This window comes from Etheostoma spectabile, unplaced genomic scaffold (genome assembly GCF_008692095.1).
Source record: "Etheostoma spectabile isolate EspeVRDwgs_2016 unplaced genomic scaffold, UIUC_Espe_1.0 scaffold394, whole genome shotgun sequence".
Classification (NCBI taxonomy): Eukaryota; Metazoa; Chordata; class Actinopteri; order Perciformes; family Percidae; genus Etheostoma; species Etheostoma spectabile.
This window is the reverse complement of record NW_022605599.1, coordinates 544,207-569,434: the sequence shown is the minus strand read 5'-3', so window position 1 is coordinate 569,434 and position 25,228 is coordinate 544,207. Positions and strand designations below refer to the sequence as shown.

Below are 25,228 nucleotides of genomic sequence, written 5' to 3'. Positions count from 1 at the left end.
TCATTTAATAACACTTAATTCAGATAAAAACGTGTGGATAAAAGCATGGCTCCTGAAACAGACGGAACAGCTGTTGGAGCCAGGAACATTTCTCCTGCTGCGTTCACTGACGCACGCCGCCGGCATTGAGAGTTTCATTAAAACCACTGGCTGCTGTTTGCAGTGTTGGGCTGCTGTTCTTTGTAACACTATATGAAAGAACCAACTCACCATGGGTCAGACACTAAAAACATGTGTTTGCATTAGTTTAAACTTTCTTTTTACTCTGCCAAGCAATCCAACATTTATGATGAAATACCCTGGTGTAGACAGCTAAAACCTGAAGGTTTATGGAGGTAAAGCTCCGGTCCCATTCGATTGGAAATTGCTGTTTTTGTGTTCGTCATTCGTCATTCATTATATAATACTTATATGCATACAGTGCACACAGATTTGCAGATGGTTACACCACACATTTTGCTCCTTGAATATGAAATCGATCCGCTAAGCTGGGAAGCCACATAACGCACTTCCACAAACAGCATTCATATTGACTGTTTTCCCTCTCTAGGTCGACTCTATGGCCGGGATGACCTCTCAGCCCAGCATGGGAGCCATTGTGGCGTGCGCCAAGGGGACCAAGCTCGACACCGGTAAGTGACGTGCTCATCAACATCAACAGTATCACAATGCCTCATAGAATGCCTAATAGAATAAAACACCTTTGAATAGCCACACGAAGGTGGTATGGCAGTATCTAGCGGTTAATGAGACAGAACATGTCTCAGACCACCAGCCTTGCTCAGCGATTGTTTCCTAGCGTCTTTCTGAGACTCTCTTGCTTTACACGGTGGGGCGGGGGGATTGGTCAATCAACAAATCAGGAAGTGACAGAGCGCATCACTAATTATGACCCTCAGTCAGAAAGACTGCCACATTCTGCTAAGTGATAATGTTCGCTGCCAATTATGAGAGGAGGGAGAAAAGACGGAGGCCGGCGTGGTCAGTGAAATGCGATGCTCTGTTAAACAAGACTTTCTTGATCCATGAAATGATCAACGTTTCAGATATCAGCCGACCCATTTGCTGCTAAACCCATAAAGATATTGGTTGTATCCATGAATAATGTGGTCTTATATTCATCATAGCATGCTGAACAGGAGAACCCGCTGCCTGGCACAGCCACAGGTTTCTACTCGGTCTAATGAGCCGCCCTCCCTGGAGCATTAAAGACTCCCCCCCCCCCCCCCCCCCCCCCCCCCCCCCCCCCCCCCCCCCCCCATGGCATCCTTGACATGGTTGGGTTTTACTCATTTTGCTTCCATCAGAGATCTTTCAGTCACACTCTGGACCGCCACTGCTTTGTGCTACCTCCTCAGGAGGTCAACAGATACGTGGAGGGATGGATTTATAATATTTTCATTCCACTTTGGGTTTGCTGTTGTCCACTGTGTTCTGCTTAATGCAATTTTCATGAGCTGTGAATAGTGTGGAGCCTTACCCAACTCTGATAGCCGACCGGGCGCAGTGACCTCTGCCTCGCACCGCAACGGGTGCACGGTGTAAAATGTATCAAAGCAGCCAGTTGTACAGCGCTGTTAGAAATTGAGGGAACATGAAACGGGCCAAAGGAATTAAAACTGATGTGAAGTTTGCTCCTTAGGTATGTATGTATTAGTAATGCTCTTGGAAGAAAAAAAAAAAGGATTAATCTTTACTAACTAGATGTGATAGCTCATTTCCATTACTGACAAATAGCAAAAGCCCTGCTAATTTTGTTTACGCTGTGTTCACACAACACAGCTAATGCCCACTCTGCTGCTGTACTGCAGGATACCATTACCTTCTGAGTCGTTTGTTACCCTCTAAATGCTGATGATTTATTTTAATGGACCAGTCCTCCTTGTGTTGTACTCTGATGTACCGTGGCTACAGGAAGTTTCCTGCCTCTGGGCAGCGGACAGACATTATTTCCCATCAGCTCGTTTTTTGATATTCACGCAGTAACACCCAGACAGCTGGGAAGGGGACCCCCTTGGCGGGCACGAGTCCACTGACTCAATCCCCCGAAGACAGTTCCCTTGCTGGCCCTCCTCCCCATTGGGAGGACTGGAGCTTGTGACGGCGGAGGACTACGGAGTCCCACGACGACAACTGTCTCTGTCCCAGGAGAGGAGCACCACACAGGCTACTTTCTCCTCCTTTGTCTCCTCCGCACCGCCCACCGTTCATGTTGTCGACCTGTGTGAATGCAGAGTAGCATTACCCCAACCCGGGAGATGGACAGTGGTCCCACCACGGCAGAGCCTGGCCTCCATCCTGCTAGCAACGGTTAGTTTTTTCAGCCGACGGAAGCCCACACCCCCGTCTCCCCATAACCAGGTCTCCCCATAACCAGGTCCGTGCTCACTTCACTGATAGCGCGTGAACAATCCTGGTTTTTGCTAGTATGAACACTAGATCGTTGCCATGAGCGCTAAGCTTTGGCTGTTCCCCCTGAGGCTGGGGTACCCATGGGCTGTAGGTAGTGGCGGGGATGCGGTGACACCTCCACCTCCTAGAGAGCGGCGCTTTGACCACAACGGTGGCCCCGGGGTGCTGGCTCAAGGAGATGGCGCCCTGCAGGCTGCGCCTCTCCCAAGCCCTGGCTCCAGCTCCACCTATGGCGGCACAGCCACGAGGCCCGGCGGGCAGCACCCACCTCGGATTGGAGCCAGCCACACTGTGTCAGAACTTAACTGCTCACACACACACTCAGAGTGCGTGATTATAGCCTAGTTAGTTTTCTCCACCTCCCAGCTGCCTACTGGAAATGGTGAGAGTGTTGAGTAACAACTTGTGAGAATCGAACTACCGCCCTTTCACAGCGGCAGGGGGATGCGATACTCACTGCTGTGTAAACAGCCAACACGCGTGTCGCGCTCTTAGTCACGCTCTAGCACGGGAAGGCCGGCGTGGTAAAAGCCAACAGGTGTGGTCACTCCCACACAGGATGTATGTGCTACACAGGCCCCCCTCCCAAGGCCATAGCGGGACGGGGAGACCTCTGACTCGAGTCTCTGCAGGTCCTGTCATAACTGGGACATTGTTGTCTCTGTGTCAAACCGCTGTGGAACTGAGCATGCTTTTGTGGTGCTGTGTTAGCAAGCTTTCATGTACAGTAGTGGGGTTGGGTGATATGTTAACATTTTCCAAGTGGCGTTACAATTCACAAGCTCTCTCAGCTATTTCTGGTTTAATAACTACACCGAAAAAACTCACAAAATGTCTCAAAAGGAAAAATGCATGCACCTATTCTCCTTAATAAACAGAAAACTCCAACTGTAGGCTACAGCTTCTTCTCTGTTACCATCGAAGACTAGCTTATTGACCTTGTTCACTTATCATGTTCAAGAGGCTATATCTTCTAAATCAAAAGAAACTAAACCCACCAGAAGTGTCTTTCGTAACCTTTTCACCCTTCCAACAGTCAGCAAATCTAGTTAGGGAATAAATATGTATTCACGGAGTTAGATATATCTTAAAATATGCCGGTGCTACACCCCTGCTGTCTCGCTCTGCCATTGCAATTGTTGAAACCATTAAATAAGCTAAAAAAAGACAAAAAATACCCCAAAACAACCGTCTATGTACTTAGCCAAACAAGGATAGCCGATGTATTGCTTGAATCGCCCAACCCTATAATTACGTAGTGGTGTTTGAAAAGTACCCGATGTTATACGCTACCATTGAGACTGTCTACCCATTGTCCTTTGTTTTCTATAAGGAAATGCTGAGCATAACTACAAAACAACAACAAACCATTGAGACTGTTAAAATAGTAACTTCTACCAGGCTGATGTGATTAAGTGTGAACAGAAGAGTCTCCTATTGCAGCTACACGCATGTCATAGTGATGTCATCGTGTCCCGACACTCCCTGGAGGACACGTCTGCTGCAGCCAGGTGACAGGTCGGCCGCTGGGCAACAGAAACAAGATCGCCAGCAGGTGTTGAGCTGCTTTAAAAAAAAGAAAAGACAATGCTCCTTTTATTTCTGGTGCTGTTAAGCAACACATGGCGGTAAACATCAGGGCTTTGTGTTGTTAGTCTCTCAGGGCGTCCGTCAAAGTGAATGGCTTTCCTTTCGAGGCTCACTGTGAAATATTGCTGAGCGAAACCATCATACAGGGAGAAATCTGTCGTAGAAAAGGATCCAAATTCTGTAATAGTCCAGAAAGCAACACAGCAACAGAGCCATTAAGACAAGCTGTGTTGCGAGAATGATGTGTGACTTGTGCATTGAAAGGAAATTCACTTCACTGCCGCTCTCTCCATCCACCCCTTTAACCCCCGGCTGAACGCAGCAGGTTCACGGCCCTTCTCCCGAGCTGGCCACTGTTGTTCAATAAGTAGGAAGTATCAGAGGGAGAGAAACCGTCCCGTCATTTAGACACAGTCCACGCTAGTGACAGAATATCAATTTGTGAGCATACAGTTCCCTCAAAAAAAGGAGAGCGAAAGACAAGGTTGTTACTCAAGAGCGGGAGGTTTTCAAGTGTGTCAGTTTATTCATGGAATTTCAATTTGCCTCGCTTGAGACTGAGATTTGAATGCAGAATGTCCTCCCACGTACTCTCTGAGACACACACACACACACGTCCGTACGTGTGCATACTTATAGTGTATCCTGATGTGACCCTGGTCCATGCATTATGCATACACATGCAGACAAACTCCTTCTCTCTTCCAAACTCGTTTCTACCTGTCACCTTGTGCTCATCTGTTCTATTCATCTCGGCCTCTCTTTACACCTCTCCCTCCTTCCATCTCCGTTTGCCTATCTCCCAGCTTTTTTTGTAATCATGCAGAGCACTGCCTTGGATACTTCCATACCTTCCCGACCTCAGTCTGTGTTTACTGCTTTCTCTCCCCTCCCTCTCTCCCCTCTTTCTCCCATCTCTCATACAAAGCAGTAATCAGTGCTGTGCAGTGTGCTCTGCCTCCTCTATCTCCCTCCCTCTCTCTGCTCTCATGGCTTTTTTCCTATCACCCCCGCTTCTTTTACATTGTCTCTCAGTCCTCCTCTTCCCTTCCTTTCACTCAGCGACAAAGCAATTAAATGCACTTTACATGCTTATTTCACTCCCTCAAACTCCCTCACTCGCTGCTCTTTTCCTTCCACTCCCTCAGTGTCTCCCACAGCAGCTCTTTGTCCTGAAGAAATGGCAAAAGCAGCACTTCTCTGGTTAATTCATATGTCTTGAAGCTGTCAGTTTATTTATTTGTCAGCCACGGTGTGCGCACGCACACACACATATTCACTCATGCCGCTGAATGATGACACACAATAAAGCGGCCCTTGTGTTTGTTTGACACAGCGTTTACGGCCTTTTCTCATGCATCATGCATGGATTTAATTGAGGAATTTTCAGCTGCCAGCCTCAACAATGCAGCTGTCTAAGATGTAGCGGTCATCAAACGCGCACCACACAAAGGACAGATATTACTGTCCCGTATGTAGGCGCGCAACCACAGACACACAAGCACTGAACCCAGACAGTGAGGCAGGTGAGCCGACACATTTAGCTTCTTGTTCACCTCCCTTGTCTCCCCCCCCCATCCATCTGTGTTCAGTTCTCCCATCTTTTCTCCCCGAATGTTTTTGTGTTCATCTGTCTTCCTCTATGCGTCTAGCTCTCATCGTCTCACCAGCAACAAACTGTCTTTCCACAGCTGTGTGCGTCTGTGTCGGTGTAGCTAATGTGTGCGAGTTTATTAACGCAAATATGTGGGTGTGCCTCTGTGTGTCTGTCTCCTGCATTAGTGAGCTTGGGTGCTAATGAGTTATACATCGATGGCACTTTGTCACTGCCAAGCAGCCATCCAAATGACTGATAAACGTACGTGCACGTCTGTGCTCTACATACACACAGCAGTGTTGGAGTGATTGAGGATTTTAAAGGGGTGTAACCAGCAGTCCAGAAAAAAAGACAATGCTGTGTTTACCTCGAGCATGATTTAGCAAAGTTCAGAGGTCTTCAATCCACAACATTTGTAGCTTTTCTCCATATTTACCAAATAGGAAGTTAGGTCATCTCAATAGCAGCAAATGATGTAGATAAAACAAATGATTGGCGTGCTCGCCTCCTTAGGGCTGACTTTCCTGGTTGGTTGTGAACGATGCTCCTGCCAAAGTTCTTTTTCTAAGGATTGAGTTCACTTTCTGCTTTGATAGAACTTTCCAACTCACACAGGTGTGGTGTTGGCTAGATCCTCAGGGAATTGTGGGCTTATGGAAATATGTTTTTGTCAGCTACCATATGTCTTAATTTACTCAGATTCAAAATGTGACCCAAGTAAACGTACATATTATATTAAGCCTGAGACTGATGACAATTTAACAGCTGATTAAATTATAAAATGTAGTTGAGTAAAAAGTGCAACTATTCTGTTTGAAACGAAGTAAAGTACAAGTTTACAGTAGCATGAAATGGATATACTTAAGTAAAATTCAAGTATTTTAAGAACAGTACTATTTGCAATTTCTTCAGGAAATGTTGCCGTTTCAAGGTCACATTTATTAAATAAGGGGAGTAAAGGAATAGTTCAACATTTTGGTAAATCTTGAGATTTAGGTTCCAAAACTGATACCAACCTCATATCTGTAAGTTTAGCATGAAGCTGGCGCCAGCAGCCGGTTAGCTTAGCATAAAGATTTCAAAAATGTCTGACTATTCTTTTTGATTGTCCATCCTTTTTATGCATGCAGTTAAATTTGCTCAGGATGGACACATTTACCAACCATACAATGCACTGAGAGAGTGGCTCTGCAAACCCACTGCCAATCTGCCTCCTCGCAGTCTGAGCCAAGTAGAAGACGTTTCTCGTTCCCGTATCAGGCCAGATGTGGACATGTTGAGGTTTCGTTGAGATATGCCCAGCACAGCCCCAGTAGAAAGGTGTCAGTTACTGTCGGAGAGCTACAGTATGTCCTTGTTCAAATAATCTTTATTTTACACCAATATTTACCAATCCATCACAAAAGAACCAGTCATTTTACACCCACAGCGGAGTAGAGTGGATCCAGTTTGGAAAGGAGCAGAGCTCTTTGAGTTGTCAGCTGAGAGGACCCACAGTTTGCTGCTGCAGCTACGTGCTTGATCTGTTTTGTAGCTGTGTGTCAGCTGGTGTGGTAAAACTTTACCTAAGCAGACATTTGAATCAATAGAGGATCATTTTTGCTCCCCTGGTGAAGTAATTCCATGAACTGGAAGCATAAGTGAGAGCTACGATGTTGGTTCTCTAACAGAGAGGGAAATGGACCTGATCACTGACGAGCTTGGCAGGAGGAGCAACAACATGCGCATTAATTTCACATTAATTGCACAGTAGCTCAATTTCCTTCACCAAGATCACAGTGGAACCACACAACACTTTTTGGAATACATACTCGCTTTGAATCATGAAAATTGAAGCTTGCCGCTCTGTTGTGGTGGATGTTACGAGCTAGGTTAGTCTCATTAACATGGCTCCTTTTTCTCATCATTAGCCAAACGCTCAGTGTGCTGCCATTTCCGTCATGACATTAAATCAGATTTCTCATTTTTAAGGTAATCAGCTCGAGCACACCTTAACTGGCTGCAGCAGAACAACATGAGTATGAGCAACAGATAGCACAAGGGATTTAATGAGCAGCACACTAACTGGCTAATTAGTGCTTTACCAACACAAGCTCAGGCTTCTTTAGGCTTTTCTGGCCTCTAACCCAACTTTCTAACCTAATACACTCTTTAAGAGTTGTCAAAAATAGAGCCCCTGACAGATGTTACGTCTCTGCTGACATTTTGGTTTCTCTTGCCAACTAGTTTGAGAATGAGCACCCTGGTGTAGTAAAGTATAACAAGCCAGCATACTGGACTCGTCCTGCTGAACAAAGTACTGCATGTTTAAAAAAAATAATAAGAACTCGGCACACTGTCAAAACTGTGACAAGTTTCACGTCAGGTATATATTTCCACACATCAAAATCAGCAGCTGAACTGTCACAATTTGATAGCTGGCACAAGTTTTAGAAGACTAATTCAGATAAATGGCAGGTGGCCACAACGATCCCGCTAACGTTTTAGTGCACATTGCATCAATTCCCTCTTTTCGAATGATCAGAAAATTACAGATTTTGGCTTGTAGGCTTAAATTAAAATTAGTCATGTCTATACACACATAAAGCATTCCTATACAGCATATGCTCATAATGCCTGTAAAATATACTGTATATCTCCCATACCCCTAGCTTTACATTTATATTATATATTATACAGTATATAATATAGTCTGAAAACATAAAAATCAAACTGACTGTGTGTTTGGTTGTTGTTGCCCATTGCTCCATTGTACTGAATAGCGAGCTAACTTTCAAACGAAGTTAGATGAGTCAGGTCGGAGCGTTGATTTGACGCCCTTTTCCTCGGCTCGGCTGCAGGCATCGCTCTGGAGAAGGTGTTTGACTACAGTGAATACTGGGAAGTAGCCAGAGGCCTGTACGCGCCGTTCGACTGCACCGCCACCATGAAATCAGGCAACGCTGACGTCTACGAGAACGAGATACCCGGAGGACAGTACACCAACCTTCACTTCCAGGTACAGGGAGCTATTCTGCTCTTTTTTTTAAATAAGGTTTTGTGTAAGTGATTGAGTGCGAAGCTAAATAAGCATTCACAAAGCTCTTCTCCACACGTTCAGCCTTTTAGGATGGAGTATTAGAGGTGGCCAGTGCATCTGAAAGGATGGAAACAACAGATTAGTTCAGTGTAACAGTACATTTATATTCACTGTTGCATGCAAATCCACCTCATTGCATTGTGTCTGTGTACTTTTAACTGCAATTTGACAGATTAATGTATGTTGACTGTTTACTGTTGACATACAAAATGTGTATTACAATTGTTCAGATTCCTGCATTTCAAAAAGATTTGATACTATACTATGCAGATAAATAGACTTATGTTCCTTACTTCTGGCAGAGTTTGTATGAGACATTATTTGTGTGTGTGTGTGTGTGTGTGTGTCTCTCCCAAGTGTCACAGACTATTTGAAAGTGACTGAATCCACAGCGCTGTGTACACCCACTGGACGAGAAGTGTGTGTGCAGTGAACCTTGCGTAACTCAGTTGTGACTTGTTTACACCACGGAGGGTTGAGCAAATGCACTATGACCAAATTACCGTTTACAGTGGCTTATCGTTCTGGCCCATCTGGCCTTTGCTAGACGAGCGTCTTTGCCATAAATTCAAAAGCTGTGGGTGTCACTTCGAAATTATAGCCTTAAATCACAGGTTGACACTCTGAATGCCTTGACTCTTCCCTCCGACGGAGTAATAAAAAGATCACTCATTCATGCTGTTTCACTATGGCTCATTGCAGGCTCACAGCATGGGACTGGGAAATAAGTTCAAGGAGGTGAAGAAGGCCTACACTGAAGCCAACAAACTACTTGGAGACCTCATTAAGGTGAGACATGAAGACAAAACATCACAGTGCCTCTGTTCAATGGCAGGAGTGTATTCGTGCTGCACATTTCCTGCTTGCATTAGAAATCATTCTTCCATTTTACCCATCTTTAGTGCTGGGAGGTACCCAGACTGTAGCACTGTACACAGATGTATCTGTCATGTATTTGATATTCCTCCATTAGCCTCCCTCGACTGTTTCTGCCCAGCTCTCTTTCTCTGAGCCAAATATTCCCAGATTAAGGTTTGGTACATCCACTATTCTGAGTTCTCTGGATCCACTTCAGATGCACAGTCTGTTTGACCATCCCTGTCTTCCTCGGCTTCCGTGGGTTTTACTCTAATCTGCCATATTGGGCGTATCCTGTTTAAGGTTTTTTACCCTGACATTTATTTTTCAGCATAGTTTTAATCCCACTGATACTGAAAGTTTTGTTCTTTGTATTGGCCCAGTCGATGTAAATTTGAGTAGAAACTCCCGTGAACTACTTTTTGGTTGATTTCCTGAAGGGCACATTAATCGTGGGCGTGGAGAGGGAGCTCAATTGCCAATTCTGCAGTCAACAATTTTGTTCTCTGCCTAAATTCACCTCCATCCTCCTTTTTTTGTTTTTCATTATCTCTCATTAATTCCTTTGTTTTCCTCCCTTCATTATTTACCATCACAGCTTAGTAATAGATTCATCCCTCTTTCACCGTGTTCGCTGTAATTATTTTGCTCTCTAGTTTGCATTCTCTTTCTTTATCAAGCCATCCTGTTTTCTTTTACACCTTTCTCATTGCTGCTTTGCACACACTTATTCCCCAGCCATCTTTCTTATTTTGCTCTCTGTGCACTGAGATTGTCCATTACTCTTCCTCCTCCTTCCCTCTCTCTTTTTTTTTTTTTTTTAAATCTTTTTGTGTGTTTCTCAATTTTCCTTCCCGGGTCCCCTTTCCCTTATTTTCTTTCCCCCTCTCTGTTTTCCCCATCAATTCTTCCCCCCATACTCTATCAGTTCAATTAAGACTCGGCGGGCTTCACTGCACAAGCCAATGTTGTCTTAATGTGCCGACGGGTCCTGCTATGCTCTCTGCTGTATCCTGTTAGCTTGACAATGGCTGAGTCTCCCACACAGTGGGCTTGTCGATAAGGGAAAGGGAGTGTGCGTGTCAGATATAGATATAAAGTAGACACACCGCGGACTGCTCTGAGCAGTGAAGCCAACGTACACACATTGACCGTGCTCCCTCTCTAAGCTCAGAGCTGTGGGCGAAGGATTGGGCTTGTCAGAGGACTCGCATATTAAGACCACACATATTAAAAGGTCTGCTTTTATACAGACACTGCCCCCCCCCCCCACCATGAAAAAGACAAACAACACTAATGATGTCCAATTTTATAAAAAGTTTAATCATCAAAGCGTTTGCATGAAAGGGATTTTATGATGATTGCTCACTTCGCTTAGTTTATTAATACCCATGATTTGTTTTTTGTATTAAGAAATGGAGGTTGTTCTACAGGATGTCTCTGAACTGACTTGTAGGCTCATCGGCTCCCGCGGACTTCCAAACAACATCAAACGCAATCCAAGAGGCTACACAAAATGAAATACTCCTGAGCCTATCTAGTTCATTATCATGACTGACTGACAGGCAGACAGGCAGACAGGCAGACAGGCAGACAGGCAGCTGCCTGCCGCTGCTCCTGCCTGCTGACGCCCCTCCCTGCTGCCTGCCTGCTCCTGCCCTGTCCTGCCTGTCTGCTCTGCTGCTGACTGTCTGTGCCTGCATGTCTGCAGCCCCCCCCCCGCCTGTCGCTGTATGCCTGCCGTGCGCTGCATGTTTGTTGACTCTGCCGTCTGCCTGCCTGCCTTGTCTGCTGCTTGCTGTCTGCCTGCTCTGCCGTTGCTGTGCTGTTGTCTGCCTGCCTGCCTGTCTGCCTGTCTGCCTGCTTCTGCTGCTGCGTCTGCCTGTCTGCCTGTCTGCCTGTCTGCCTGTCTGCCTGTCAGTCAGTCAGATAATGAACTAGAAGGCTCAGGAGTATTCATTTTGTGTAGCCTCTTGGATTGCGTTGAGTTGTTTGGAAGTCGCGGGAGCCGATGAGCCTACAAGTCAGTTCAGAGACATCCTGTAGAACAACCTCCATTTCTTAATACAAAAACAAATCAGGGTATTAATAAACTAAGCGAAGTGAGCAATCATCATAAAATCCTTTCATGCAAACGCTTTATGATTAAATTTTTAAAAATTGGACATCATTAGTGTTGTTTGTCTTTTCATGGTGGGGGGGGGGGGTGTACTGATAAAAGCAGACCTTTAATAGTGTGGTCTTAATATGCGAGTCCTCTGACAAGCCCAATCCTTCGCCCACAGCTTCTGAGCTTAGAGAGGGAGCACGGTCAATGTGTGTACGTTGGCTTCACTGCTAGAGCAGTCCGGGCGGTGTCTACTTTATATCTATATCTGACACGCACACTCCCTTTCCCTTATCGACAAGCCACTGTGTGGAGACTCAGCCATTGTCAAGACTACAGGATACAGCAGAGAGCATAGCAGGACCCGTCGGCACATTAAGACACATTGGTTTGCAGTGAAGCCCGCCGAGTCTTAATTGAACTGATAGAGTATGGGGAAGAAATGATGGGAAAAGCGAGGGGGAAGAAAATAAGGGAAAGGGACCCGGGAAGGAAAATTGAGAAACAACAAAAGATTTAAAAAAAAAAAAAAAAGAGAGAGGGAAGGAGGAGGAAGAGTAATGGACAATCTCAGTGCACAGAGAGCAAAATAAGAAAGATGGTGGGGAATAAGTGTGCAAAGCAGCAATGAGAAAGGTGTAAAAGAAACAGGATGGCTTGATAAGAAAGAGAATGCAAATAGAGAGCAAAAATAATTACAGCGAACACGGTGAAAGAGGGATGAATCTACTAAGCGTGATGGTAAATAATGAAGGGAGAAAAAAGGAATTAATGAGAGATAAGAAAAACAAAAAAGGAGGATGGAGGTGAATTTAGGCAGAGAACAAAATTGTTGACTGCAGAATTGGCATGAGCTCCCTCTCCAGCCCACGATTAATGTGCCCTTCAGGAAATCAACCAAAAAGAGTTCACGGGAGTTTCTACTCAAATTTACATCGACTGGGCCAATACAAAGAACAAACTTTCAGTATCAGTGGGATTAAACTATGCTGAAAAATAAATGTCAGGGTAAAAACCTTAAACAGGATACGCCCAATATGGCAGATTAGAGTAAAACCCACGGAAGCCGAGGAAGACAGGGATGGTCAAACAGACTGTGCATCTGAAGTGGATCCAGAGAACTCAGAATAGTGGATGTACAAACCTTAATCTGGGAATATTTGGCTCAGAGAAAGAGAGCTGGGCAGAAACAGTCGAGGGAGGCTAATGGAGGAATATCAAATACATGACAATACATCTGTGTACAGTGCTACAGTTGGGTACTCCCAGCACTAAAGATGGGTAAAATGGAGAATGATTTCTAATGCAAGCAGGAAATGTGCAGCACGAATACACTCCTGCCATGAACAGAGGCACTGTGATGTTTTGTCTTCATGTCTCACCTTATGAGGTCTCAGTAGTTTGTTGGCTTCAGTGTAGGCCTTTTCACCTCCTTGACTTATTCCCAGTCCCATGCTGTGAGCCTGCAATGAGCCATAGTGAAACAGCATGAATGAGTTATCTTTTTATACTCCGTCGGAGGGAAGAGTCAAGGCATTCAGAGTGTCAACCTGTGATTTAAGGCTATAATTTCGAAGTGACACCCACGCTTTTGAATTATGGCAAGACGTCGTCTAGCAAAGGCCAGATGGGCCAGAACGATAAGCCACTGTAAACGGTAATTTGGTCATAGTGCATTTGCTCAACCCTCCGTGGTGTAAACAAGTCACAACTGAGTACGAAGGTTCACTGCACACACACTTCTCGTCCAGTGGGTGTACACAGGCTGTGGATTCAGTCACTTTCAAATAGTCTGTGACACTGGGAGAGACACACACACACACACACACACAAATATGTCTCATACAACTCTGCCAGAAGTAAGAACATAAGTCTATTTATCTGCATAGTAGTATCAAATCTTTTTGAAATGCAGGAATCTGAACAATTGTTACACATTTTGTATGTCAACAGTAAACAGTCAACATACTTAATCTGTCAAATTGCAGTTAAAAGTCACAGACACAATGCAATGAGGTGGATTTGCATGAAAGTGATATAAATGTACTGTTACACTGAATAATCGTTTGTCCATCCTTTCAGATGCACTGGCCACCTCTAATACTCCATCCTAAAGGCTGAACGTGTGGAGAAGAGCTTTGGAATGCTTATTTAGCTTCGCACTCAATCACTTAACAAAAAACCTATTTAAAAAAAGAGCAGAATAGCTCCCTGTACCTGGAAGTGAAGGTTGGTGTACTGTCCTCCGGGTATCTCGTTCTCGTAGACGTCAGCGTTGCCTGATTTCATGGTGGCGGTGCAGTCGAACGGCGCGTACAGGCCTCGGCTACTTCCAGTATTCACTGTAGTCAAACACCTTCTCCAGAGCGATGCCTGCAGCCGAGCCGAGGAAAGGGCGTCAAATCACGCTCGCCTGACTATCTAACTTCGTTTGAAAGTTAGCTCGCTATTCAGTACAATGGAGCAATGGGCAAAACAACCCAAACACACAGTCAGTTTGATTTATGTTTTCAGACTATATTTATACTGATAATATATTAATGTAAAGCTAGGGTATGGGAGATATAAAGTATATTTTACAGGCATTATGAGCATAGCTGTATGGAATGCTTTATGGTGTGTATAGACAGACTAATTTTAATTAAGCTAAAGCCAAAATCTGTAATTTTTGATCATTCGAAAAGAGGGATTGATGCAATGTGCACTAAAACGTTAGCGGGATCGTGTGGCCACCTGCCATTTATCTGAATTAGTCTTCTAAACTTGTGCCAGCTATCAAATGGTGACAGTTCAGCTCGGATTTTGATGGTGTGGAAAATATACCGACGTGAAACTTGTCACAGTTTTGACAGTGTGCGAGTTCTTATTATTTTTTTTAAACATGCAGTACTTTGTCAGCAGGACGAGTCCAGTATGTGGCTGTTATACTTTACTACACCAGGGTGCTCATTCTCAAACTAGTGGCAAGAGAAACCAAAATGTCAGCAGAGACGTCAACATCTGAGGGGCTCTATTTTGACAACTCTTAAGAGTGTATTGGTTAGAAAGTTGGGTTAGAGGCCAGAAAGCCTAAAGAAGCCTGAGCTGTGTTGGTAAAGCACTATTAGCCAGTTAGTGTGCTGCTCATTAAATCCCTTGTGCTATCTGTTGTCTCATACTATGTGTTCTGCTGCAGCCAGTTAAGGTGTGCTCGAGCTGATTACCTTAAAATGAGAAATCTGATTTAATGTCAGACGGAAATGGCAGCACACTGAGCGTTTGGCTAATGATGAGAAAAAGGAGCCATGTAATGAACTAACCTAGCTCGTAACATCCACCACAACAGAGCGGCAAGCTTCAATTTCATGATTCAAAGCGAGTATGTATTCCAAAAAGTGTTGTGTGGTTCCACTGTGTCTTGGTGAAGGAAATTGAGCTACTGCAATTAATGTGAAATTAATGCGCATGTGTTGCTCTCCTGCCAAGCTCGTCAGTGATCAGGTCCATTTCCCTCTCTGTTAGAGAACAACATCGTAGCTCTCACTTATGCTTCCAGTTCATGGAATTACTTCACCAGGGGAGCAAAAATGATCCTCTAGATTAAATGTCTGCTTAGGTAAAGTTTTACCACACCAGCTGAAACACAGACTACAAAAAGATAAGCACGTAGCTGCAGCAGCAAACTGTGGGTCCTCTCAGCTGACAACTCAAAGAGCTCTGCTCCTTTCCAAACTGGATCCACTCTATCCGCTGTGGGTGTAAAATGACTGGTTCTTTTGTGATGGATTGGTAAATATTGGTGTAAAATAAAGATAGTTTGAAAAGGACATACTGTAGCTCCCGACAGTAACTGACAACCTTTTACTGGGGTGTGCTGGGCATATCTCAACGAAACCTCAACATGTCCACATCTGGCCTGATACGGGAACGAGAAACGTCTTCTACTTGGCTCAGACTGCGAGGAGGCAGATTGGCAGTGGGTTTGCAGAGCCACTCTCAGTGCATTGTATGGTTGGTAAATGTGTCCATCCTGAGCAAATTTAACTGCATGCATAAAAAGGATGGACAATCAAAAGAAATAGTCAGACATTTTTGAAATCTTATGCTAAGCTAACCGGCTGTGGCGCCAGCTTCATGCTAAATTACAGATATGAGGTTGGTATCAGTTTTGGAACCTAAATCTCAAGATTTACCAAAATGTTGAACTATTCCTTTCACTCCCCTTTTTATAAATGTGACCTTGAAACGGCAACATTTCCTGAAGAAATTGCAAATAGTACTGTTCTAAAATACTTGAATTTTACTTAAGTATATCCATTCATGCTACTGTAAACTTGTACTTTACTTCGTTTCAAACAGAATAGTTGCACTTTTTACAACCATACATTTTATAATTTAACTCGCTGTTAATTGTCATCGTCTCAGGCTTAATATAATATGTACTTTACTTGGGTCATTTTGAATCTGAGTAATTAAGACATATGGTAGCTGACAAAACATATTCCATAAGCCCACAATTCCCTGAGGATCTAGCCAACACCACACCGTGTGAGTTGGAAAGTTCTATCAAAGCAGAAAGTGAACTATCCTTAGAAAAGAAACTTTGGCAGGAGCATCGTTCACAACCAACCAGGAAAGTCAGCCCTAAGGAGGCGAGCACGCCAATCATTTGTTTTATCTACATCATGCTGCTATTGAGATGACCTAACTTCCTATTTGGTAAATATGGAGAAAAGCTCAAAATGTTGGGATTGAAGACCTCTGAACTTTGCTAAATCATGCTCGAGGTAAACACAGCATTGTCTTTTTTCTGGAGCTGGTTACACCCCTTTAAAATCCTCAATCACTCCAACCTGCTGTGTGTATGTAAGCACAGACGTGCACGTACGTTTATCAGTCATTTGGATGGCTGCTTGGCAGTGACAAAGTGCCATCGATGTATAACTCATTAGCACCCAAGCTCACTAATGCAGGAGACAGACACACAGAGGCACACCCCACATATTTGCGTTAATAAACTCGCACACATTAGCTACACCGACACAGACGCAACAGCTGTGGAAAGACAGTTTGTTGCTGGTGAGACGATGAGAGCTAGACGCATAGAGGAAGACAGATGAACACAAAAACATTCGGGGAGAAAAGATGGAGAAGGGAACACGATGGATGGGGGGGGGAGACAAGGGAGGTGAACAAGAAGCTAAATGTGTCGGCTCACCTGCCTCACTGTCTGGGTTCAGGCTGTGCTGTGGTTGCGCGCCTACATACGGGACAGTAATATCTGTCCTTTGTGTGGTGCGCGTTTGATGACCGCTACATCTTAGACAGCTGCATTGTTGAGGCTGGCAGCTGAAATTCCTCAATTAAATCATGCATGATGAATGAGAAAAGGCCGTAAACGCTGTGTCAACAAACACAAGGGCCGCTTTATTGTGTGTCATCATTCAGCGCGCATGAGTGAATATGTGTGTGTGCGTGCGCACACCGTGCTGACAAATAAATAAACTGACAGCTTCAAGAATATGAATAACCGCGAAGGGCTGCTTTTGCCATTTCTTCAGGACAAAGAGCTGCTGTGGGAGAACACTGAGGGAGTGGAAGGAAAAAGAGCGCGAGTGGGAGTTTGAGGGAGGAAATAAGCATGTAAAGTGCATTAATTGCTTTGTCGCTGAGTGAAAGGAAGGGAAGAGGAGGACTGAGAGACATGTAAAAGAAGGCGGGGGTGATAGGAAAAAAGCCAGAGAGCAGAGAGAGGGAGGGAGATAGAGGAGGCAGAGCACACTGCCAGCACTGATTACTGCTTTGTATGAAGATGGGAGAAAGGGGGAGAGAGGGAGGGGAAGGAGAAGCAGTAAACACAGACTGAGGTGGGAGGTAGGAAGATCCAAGGCAGTGCTCGATGATTACAAAAAAGCTGGGAGATAGGCAAACGGAGATGAAGGAGGGAGAGGTGAAGAGAGGCCGAGGAATAGAACAGATGAGCACAAGGTGACAGGTAGAAACGAGTTTGGAAGAGAGAAAGGTTTGTCTGCATGTGGTATGCATAATGCATGGACCAGGTTCACATCAGGATACACTATAAGTATGCACACGTACGGACGTGTGTGTGTTGTGTGCTCAGAGAGTAGTGGGATGACATTCTGCATTCAAATCTCAGTCTCAGCGAGGCAAATTGAAATTCCATGAATAAATGACACACTTGAAAACCTCCCGCTCTTGAGTACAACCTGTCTTTCGCTTCCTTTTTTTGAGGAACTGTAATGCTCACAAATGATATTCTGTCACTAGCGTGGACTTGTCTAAATGACGGGACGGTTTCTCTCCCTCTGATACTTCCTACTTATTGAACAACAGTGGCCAGCTCGGGAGAAGGCGTGGAACCTGCTGCGTTCAGCGGGGGTTAAAGGGGATGGAGAGAGCGGCAGTGAAGTGAATTTCCTTTCAATGCACAAGTCACACATCATTCTCGCAACAGCTTGTCTTAATGGCTCTGTTGCTGTGTTGCTTTTGGACTATTACAGAATTTGGATCCTCTTCTACGACAGATTCTCCCTGTATGATGTTTCGCTCAGCAATATTTCACAGTGAGCCTCGAAAGGAAAGCATTCACTTTGACGGACGCCCTGAGAGACTAACAACACAAAGCCTGATGTTTACCCCATGTGTTGCTTAACAGCACCAGAAAATAAAGGAGCATTGTCTTTTCTTTTTTTTAAGCAGCTCAACACCTGCTGGCGATCTTGTTTCTGTTGCCAGCGGCCGACCTGTCACCTGGCTGCAGCAGACGGTCCTCCAGGGAGTGTCGGGACACGATGACATCACTATGACATGCGTGTAGCTGCAATAGGAGACTCTTCTGTTCACACTTAATCACATCAGCCTGGTAGAAGTTACTATTTTAACAGTCTCAATGGTTGTTGTTGTTTTGTAGTTATGCTCAGCATTTCCTTATAGAAAACAAGGACAAGGGTAGGGACAGTCTCAATGGTAGCGTATAACATCGGGTACTTTTCAAACACACTACGTAATTATAGGGTTGGGCGATTCAAGCAATACATCGCTACCTTGTTTGGCTAGTACATAGACGGTGTTTGGGGTATTTTGTCTTTTTTTTAGCTTATTTTAATGGTTTCAACAATTGCAATGGCAGAGCGAGACAGCAGGGGTGTAGCACCGGCATATTTAAGATATATCTAACTCCGTGAATACATATTTTTCCTAACTAGATTTGCGACTGTTGGAAGGGTGAAAGGTTACGAAGACACTTCTGGTGGGTTTAGTTTCTTGATTTAGAAGATATAGCCTTGAAATGATAAGTGAACAAGGTCAATAAGCTAGTCTTCGATGGTACAGAGAAAAGCTGTAGCCTACAGTTGGAGTTTTCTGTTATTGGAGAAGGTGCATGCATTTTTCCTTTTGAGACATTTTGTGAGTTGTTTTCGGTGTAGTTATTAAACCAGAAATATGCTGAGAGAGCTTGTGAATTGTAACGCCACTTGGAAAATGTTAAACATATCACCAACCCCACTACTGTACATGAAAGCTTGCTACACAGCACCACAAAAGCATGCTCAGTTCCACAGCGGTTTGACAACAGAGACACAATGTCCCAGTATGACAGGACTGCAGAGATCGAGTCAGAGGTCTCCCCGCTTCCGCTATGGCCTTGGGGGGGGGCCTGTGTAGCACATACATCCTGTTGTGGGAGTGACCACACCTGTTGGCTTTTACCACCGCCGGGCTCCCGTGCTAGAGCGTGACTAAGGCGCGGACAGCGGTTGGCTGTTTACACAGCCAGTGAGTATCGCATCCCCCTGCCGCTGTGAAGGGCGGTAGTTCGATTCTCACAGTTGTTACTCAACACTCTCACCTTTCAGTAGGCAGCGGGAGGTGAGAAGAAACCTAACAGGCTATAATCACGCACCCTGAGTGTGTGTGTGAGCAGTTAAGTTCTGACACAGTGTGGCTGGCTCCAATCCAGGTGGGTGCTGCCCGCCGGGCCTCGTGGCTGTGCGCCATAGGTGGAGCTGGGCCAGGGCTTGGGAGAGGCGCAGCCTGCAGGGCGCCATCTCCTTGAGCCGCACCCCGGGGCACCGTTGTGGTCAAAGCGCCTTTATCAAAAACAAGCTGATGGGAACTAATGTCTGTCCGCGCCCAGAGGCAGGAACTTCTGTAGCCACGGTACATCAGAGTAAACACAAGAGGACTGGTCCATATAAACAATCATCAGCATTAGAGGGTTAACAAACGACTCAGAAGGTAATGGTATCCTGCAGTACAGCAGCAGAGTGGGCATAGCTGTGTTGTGTGAACACAGCGTAAACAAAATTAGCAGGCTTTTGCTATTTGTCAGTAACTGAAATGAGCATCACATCGTTAGAAAGATAATCCTTTTTTTTTTTTCTTCCAGAGCATTACTAATACATACATAACCAAGGAGCAAACTTCACATCAGTTTTAATTCCTTTGGCCCGTTTCATGTTCCTCAATTTCTAACAGCGCTGTAAACTGGCGCTTTGATACATTTTACACCGTGCCCGTGCGGTGCGAGGCAGAGGTCACTGCGCCGGTCGGCATCGAGTGGGTAAGGCTCCACCATCTATCACAGCTCATGAAAATTGCATTAAGCAGAACACAGTGGACAACAGCAAACCCAAAGTGGAATGAAAATATATAAACTACAGACCTCCCACGTACTGTTGACCTCTGAGGAGGTAGCAAAAGCAGTGCGGTCCAGAGTGTGACTGAAAGATCTCTGATGAAGCAAATGAGTAAAACCCAACCACTGCAAGGATGCCATGGGGGGGGGGGGGGGGGGGGGGGGGGGGAGTCTTTAATGTCAGGGAGGGAGGTTCATTAGACCGAGTAGAAAACATGTGGCGTGCCAGGCAGGGCGGTTCTCTGTTCAGCATGCTATGAGATATAAGATCCACATTATTCAGGGGATACAACAAACACTTTATGGGTTGTGCAGCAAATGGGTCGGCTGATATCTGAAACGTTGATCATTTCATGGATCAAGAAAGTCGTTTAACAGAGCATCGCATTTCACTACCACGCGGCCTCCGTCTTTCTCTCCTCTCATAATGGCAGCACGAACTTATCACTAGCAGAATGTGCAGTCTTTACTGACTGAGGGTCATAATTAGTGATGCGCTCGTTCACTTCCTGATTTGTTGATTGACCATACCCCCGCCCACGTGTAAAGCAAGAGAGTACTCAGAAAGACGCTAGGAAACAATCGCTGAGCAAGGCTGGTGGTGAGGACTGTTCTGTCTCATAACCGCTAGTACTGCCTATACCACCTTCGTGTGCTATTCAAAGGTGGTGATTCTATTAGGCATTCTATGAGGCATTGTGTGTACTGTTGATTGTGTGATGAGCACGTCACTTACCGGATGCGAGCTTGGTCCCTTGGCGCGCCCATGCTCCCATGGGCTGAAGCACCGCATGAGTCGACTGAGGAAACATCATGAATTGTTGTGAGTCAGTGGCTTCAGCGCGTGTTATTGAGGGTGCAAGGGGTTACCACGAATGTGCACTTAAAGTTTTAGGAACGATACGACACAGCATCATCGTGGCGAGAGTTCCCTAACATTAGGGTAAAGGTTTTACAAATGATTGATGTGGAGAGTAAAGAGTCTAATGCATTAGTCGACCTGGAGTGTTCTAAAGTGTCAGCGCAAACATCACAGCCGCAGGTTTTGATTATGCTGGAGCGTGCGTAGTGACTGAGCAGGATTCCAGCTCAACGCGGATCGATTCTATTTCAGGACCAACTGTGTTAACACACGTTCATCTTGGTGCATCTGACATATAAGGTTATTATGAAAAATGCTATAGGAACGCACTTATGTCACGTATACTCAAAAACACAATTTCACACGATTTTATAGGGGAACTCAGAAGCTGACGACCCGAGGTACTCGGTAGCTTCAACCGGGCGTCATTTGATCCTAAATGACGAAGCTGCGAGTAAGAAATGAAAAGTTTAAACATAATGCAAACTGCATCATCGCATAACTTTGTAGTTGTTGTACTATGAATGTGTCTTCGATAAGCTTGCACATAAGACAGCTTACCCAACTGGCAAACAGATCAGCCAGTGGTTGGTTATGACCGATGCGCGGCGGCGATCGCATTGTGAAAAATTTTCGCCAAGTTGTGAATGTGGAAAAATGCGTGACCTTAAGCAAATGTCAGCTTGCCCAAACCTGGTGTGGCTCACAGGTCTATGGCTTTAGCCTGGAGGGAACATTCCGAATACCGAGTTTTTAACTCTCACGAACAGGAGATTGTTGCACCCATAACGCAAAAGTGCGATTTAGCCACCTGTGGGTTCCAAATGATATTAGTAACGTACATAGTGGTAGGTGAACGGCAACAGCTCTGATAAATCTTCGGATGAGAAGAGTAAATTCGTACTTACTAAGTATACGTGACTACTCCTATTAAGGGACTTCTACTTACTGTTCATTTACAGATTATGTACTTTCTACGATACATTTTACAGGCGTACTTACAGGTGAGAGGCAAATAGGCGACCCAGGTCACACGCGACGGAGCGTGGCGCAGTACACGTGGAGAGTAATGAGAGAAAGAAAAAAGCTGATCCGAGAACAAGCTAGCTGTTGGATATGAGTACGAGCGATCTGTGTTCGTATAAGCCCGTGATTGCGACATTACATAAATCAATACTAGGTGGAGTGTGTCCAGTTGCTGGTTGTCAACTGTTCTATAGCGTTATGTGTGTTACACGTAGCAGGTTGTTGTTTCTGTTAGCCTTAGATAGTATGCGTTGTGCTACCTAAGGTTGGTGGCATACCGTTATACTAGTGACTTGGTGTCTCCTAGTTGTAGGGTTTGGGTAGACTCGGCGGTTGCTAGTTTTGAAAAAGTGTGTGTCGCCAAAGTTAGTAGTGGATTTGGTGTGAACACATGTTACTATTGGGATATCCCTTTGTAGAATGTTTCGGTGCTAATGATTCACCGTTATGTGGGGTGTGTCCTAATTCACAACTTCAGATCGATAGTGTGCATGATGGGAATAACAGCAGAGTGTGTTATTGTCTTACAGAAACCTGGGGGAGTGGAACCATAATCTTAAGTATCCAGCCTAGATTTAACTATCAGCTCACGGAGGTATTTATATGTCATCAAAAATCAATCTAGAATAATGTGAATAGATCACTGAAGTGCGATGGACACAAACGATCAATAGACCACAATCTGCATCACAAATCTGGTCTTATAAATCATATATTATGTGGGCCTGGCGACATAAATGTAGATGCCTATAAATGGACTGAGGTCTCATCCTTACTGTGTGGTCAAGCTGCTAAAAGGTCACCAAGGCCTTTACTATACAGAATTCATGATTGATTTACAGAGATACAGTATACTTCGAGTTTAACCGTATTGACATGAAGTAACCTGGAAAGCGTCTTTTGATCTCTGCATCATGTTCAAAAGTATAAATTACCAAGATTAAATGGTTTATGATAAAAACTTTAAACAAACCCAAGGCTTTTAAAACTATGTTTTGATACAACCACACAACTTTATTAATCAGACATACCCAACACCTTTGTTGAATCTCACTGCCCACATCCACCAGTCGCTCTCCGCCTCGGCACAGGCAGCATGGCGGCCATCCGGCCACAGCGTGGTGGTGTGGTTGCAGTGGATGGGGACGTCCGGGAAAAAAAAAAAACGGTCTCTCAGAGAGCCAATCAGAAGCTTGCTGGCCTCTGGCTTCAGCAGGCCGGCCTTCTGGATGCTGAGAGCAGAGAGATGGGAGTAGGAGACATAAGGGAGGAGGGAGTAAAAAGGATTGAGTGAGGAATTGGCACCATCCTTTAAACCACGGGTTCTGAAGGTGTGGACAGTACATGGTGGTGCCGAGCGCTAGCGGTACCCCATGGACTCTATGCAGTCAAAAGTACCGGCAAATAAGTGTGTTAAGGTATATAGGTCCGTTTCACTATTAAGCTGCTACATAGTTACAGTGTACAACGGAATGCGCATTCCATATCAGCATGATAGGTCGAGCTGTGATCATGATAGTAAGCAGAGGAAAAAGGACAGAATGTTCAAAACTCTGCACTGTGACTCCAAGCAGAGACGTACGGTGGACAAAGGGGTGATGAGCAGGCACGACATTTTTGAGCGCGCCGTGTTTTAAAAAGGCTCAAAAGAGTCAGGAGGACCCCTAAGACGGGAATACCTGGAGCAGGAGTGAGGAGAACAGCGTGGCTGTACCATAAAGATAGGGCAAACGATTAACGTCCACATCATGTATCGTCGGTATTTGGAAGGGACCACAGAGGAAAATAAGGAGGAGGGTCAGTCTTTTTAGTCTTTGTTGATGGTAGGTGGCGCCAACTTTTTTTTAGCTCGGGTGGGGGAGGGTGTGTCCAACTTTTGTTTTATAGAAAAAGCCAAATTTCAAACGCTTCTTTTGGTGCTCCCACCCCCCATAGCAGGGTGGGTCTCCCTGTTCAGTCAGCAAGACAGTTGAGCTGACAGCTTGTGAGAGACCTGAGATGTCCCCAAACTGAATAAAACCAGCTGAGCCCATGTAAACACAAAACTGCTTTTGCTAGTTCCATTTCAGATAAGTTCAGTGCGAGCGCTTTATGCTAAAAATATACAATACTGAGGACGCCTGGGACAAGTGGGTGGTCCCATAGTGCTTTGTTTAAAGTCCAATGTTGTGGTTATTTCACTGTGAAATCGAGTTTCCTAGAGAGTACCTTAGTATATGAAAGTAAGCAGGACGTGTGCAGTTTTAGTTCATGCTCATGGCGTTCCACAACAATGGTAGTGGAAACTATATGAATGCCCCCCCCCCATAACAGGAGTGTGATGTTGTAAGATAGCGAGAGGCAGAGGTAAGTCATGTCTGGTCTGTTGGGTATCTGTACATCCTGCCAAGGCAAGCCAGCAAACGAAGACACAATATATGTTGGGGGGGGGGGGGGGTGTCACGCCCTTTTGGGGAGCATAGAAAAATGGATGACAGGCGAAGGGAGGGTAAAAAAAACTTCTCCATGTGGCACTAAGCCTAAGTGTAACATTATTGAACTTATGAATTTCTCACACCACACACCACACACCACACACACACCCACACACACCACACACACAACACCACACACACAACACACACACACCACACACACACAAACAAAAAACACAACACACACCACAACAAACAAACACCCCTCTGTTTACCGAAAAGTATAACGCAGGCTAATATGAGTACGTGAGTAAGTGGCGATTTGGCAGCCAGTGTGAGTTACTAAGTGGTAAATGTTTCATACTTACGGCATTCTTATGTTAAGTATTTAAAGTGATTGATGCAGTTGGCTGGAGAAAGATATGATTGAATTTCAAGGGATGGAAGCGCCCATACTCAAGCGTTAATTATCATCGTTTGTCTTCAGGGGAAACGGCCTTGTATCGCCCCCCCCCCCCCCCCCCACCCCCGTCTTGACAGATAGAGGGGAACTAAAAACCTATAACATACAGAAAGAAGCGATGTGCTCACAACAGGAAGTCCCTTCGGTCTCCAACACCCTGGTGTCTTAGACTGACTAAGCAA

General features: G+C 45.0%; 1 protein-coding gene across 1 annotated transcript in view; it reads left to right on the top strand.

Moving 5' to 3' along the window:
• The window catches only part of pcxb (pyruvate carboxylase b), a 280,578-nt gene that overhangs the window by 231,103 nt on the left and 24,247 nt on the right, over positions 1-25,228 (top strand). The window contains exons 19-21 of the mRNA XM_032511564.1: positions 551-632; positions 8,440-8,597; positions 9,381-9,467. Coding sequence (XP_032367455.1) covers positions 551-632; positions 8,440-8,597; positions 9,381-9,467 — 327 coding nt within the window. The remainder of the gene's footprint in view (positions 1-550; positions 633-8,439; positions 8,598-9,380; positions 9,468-25,228) is intronic.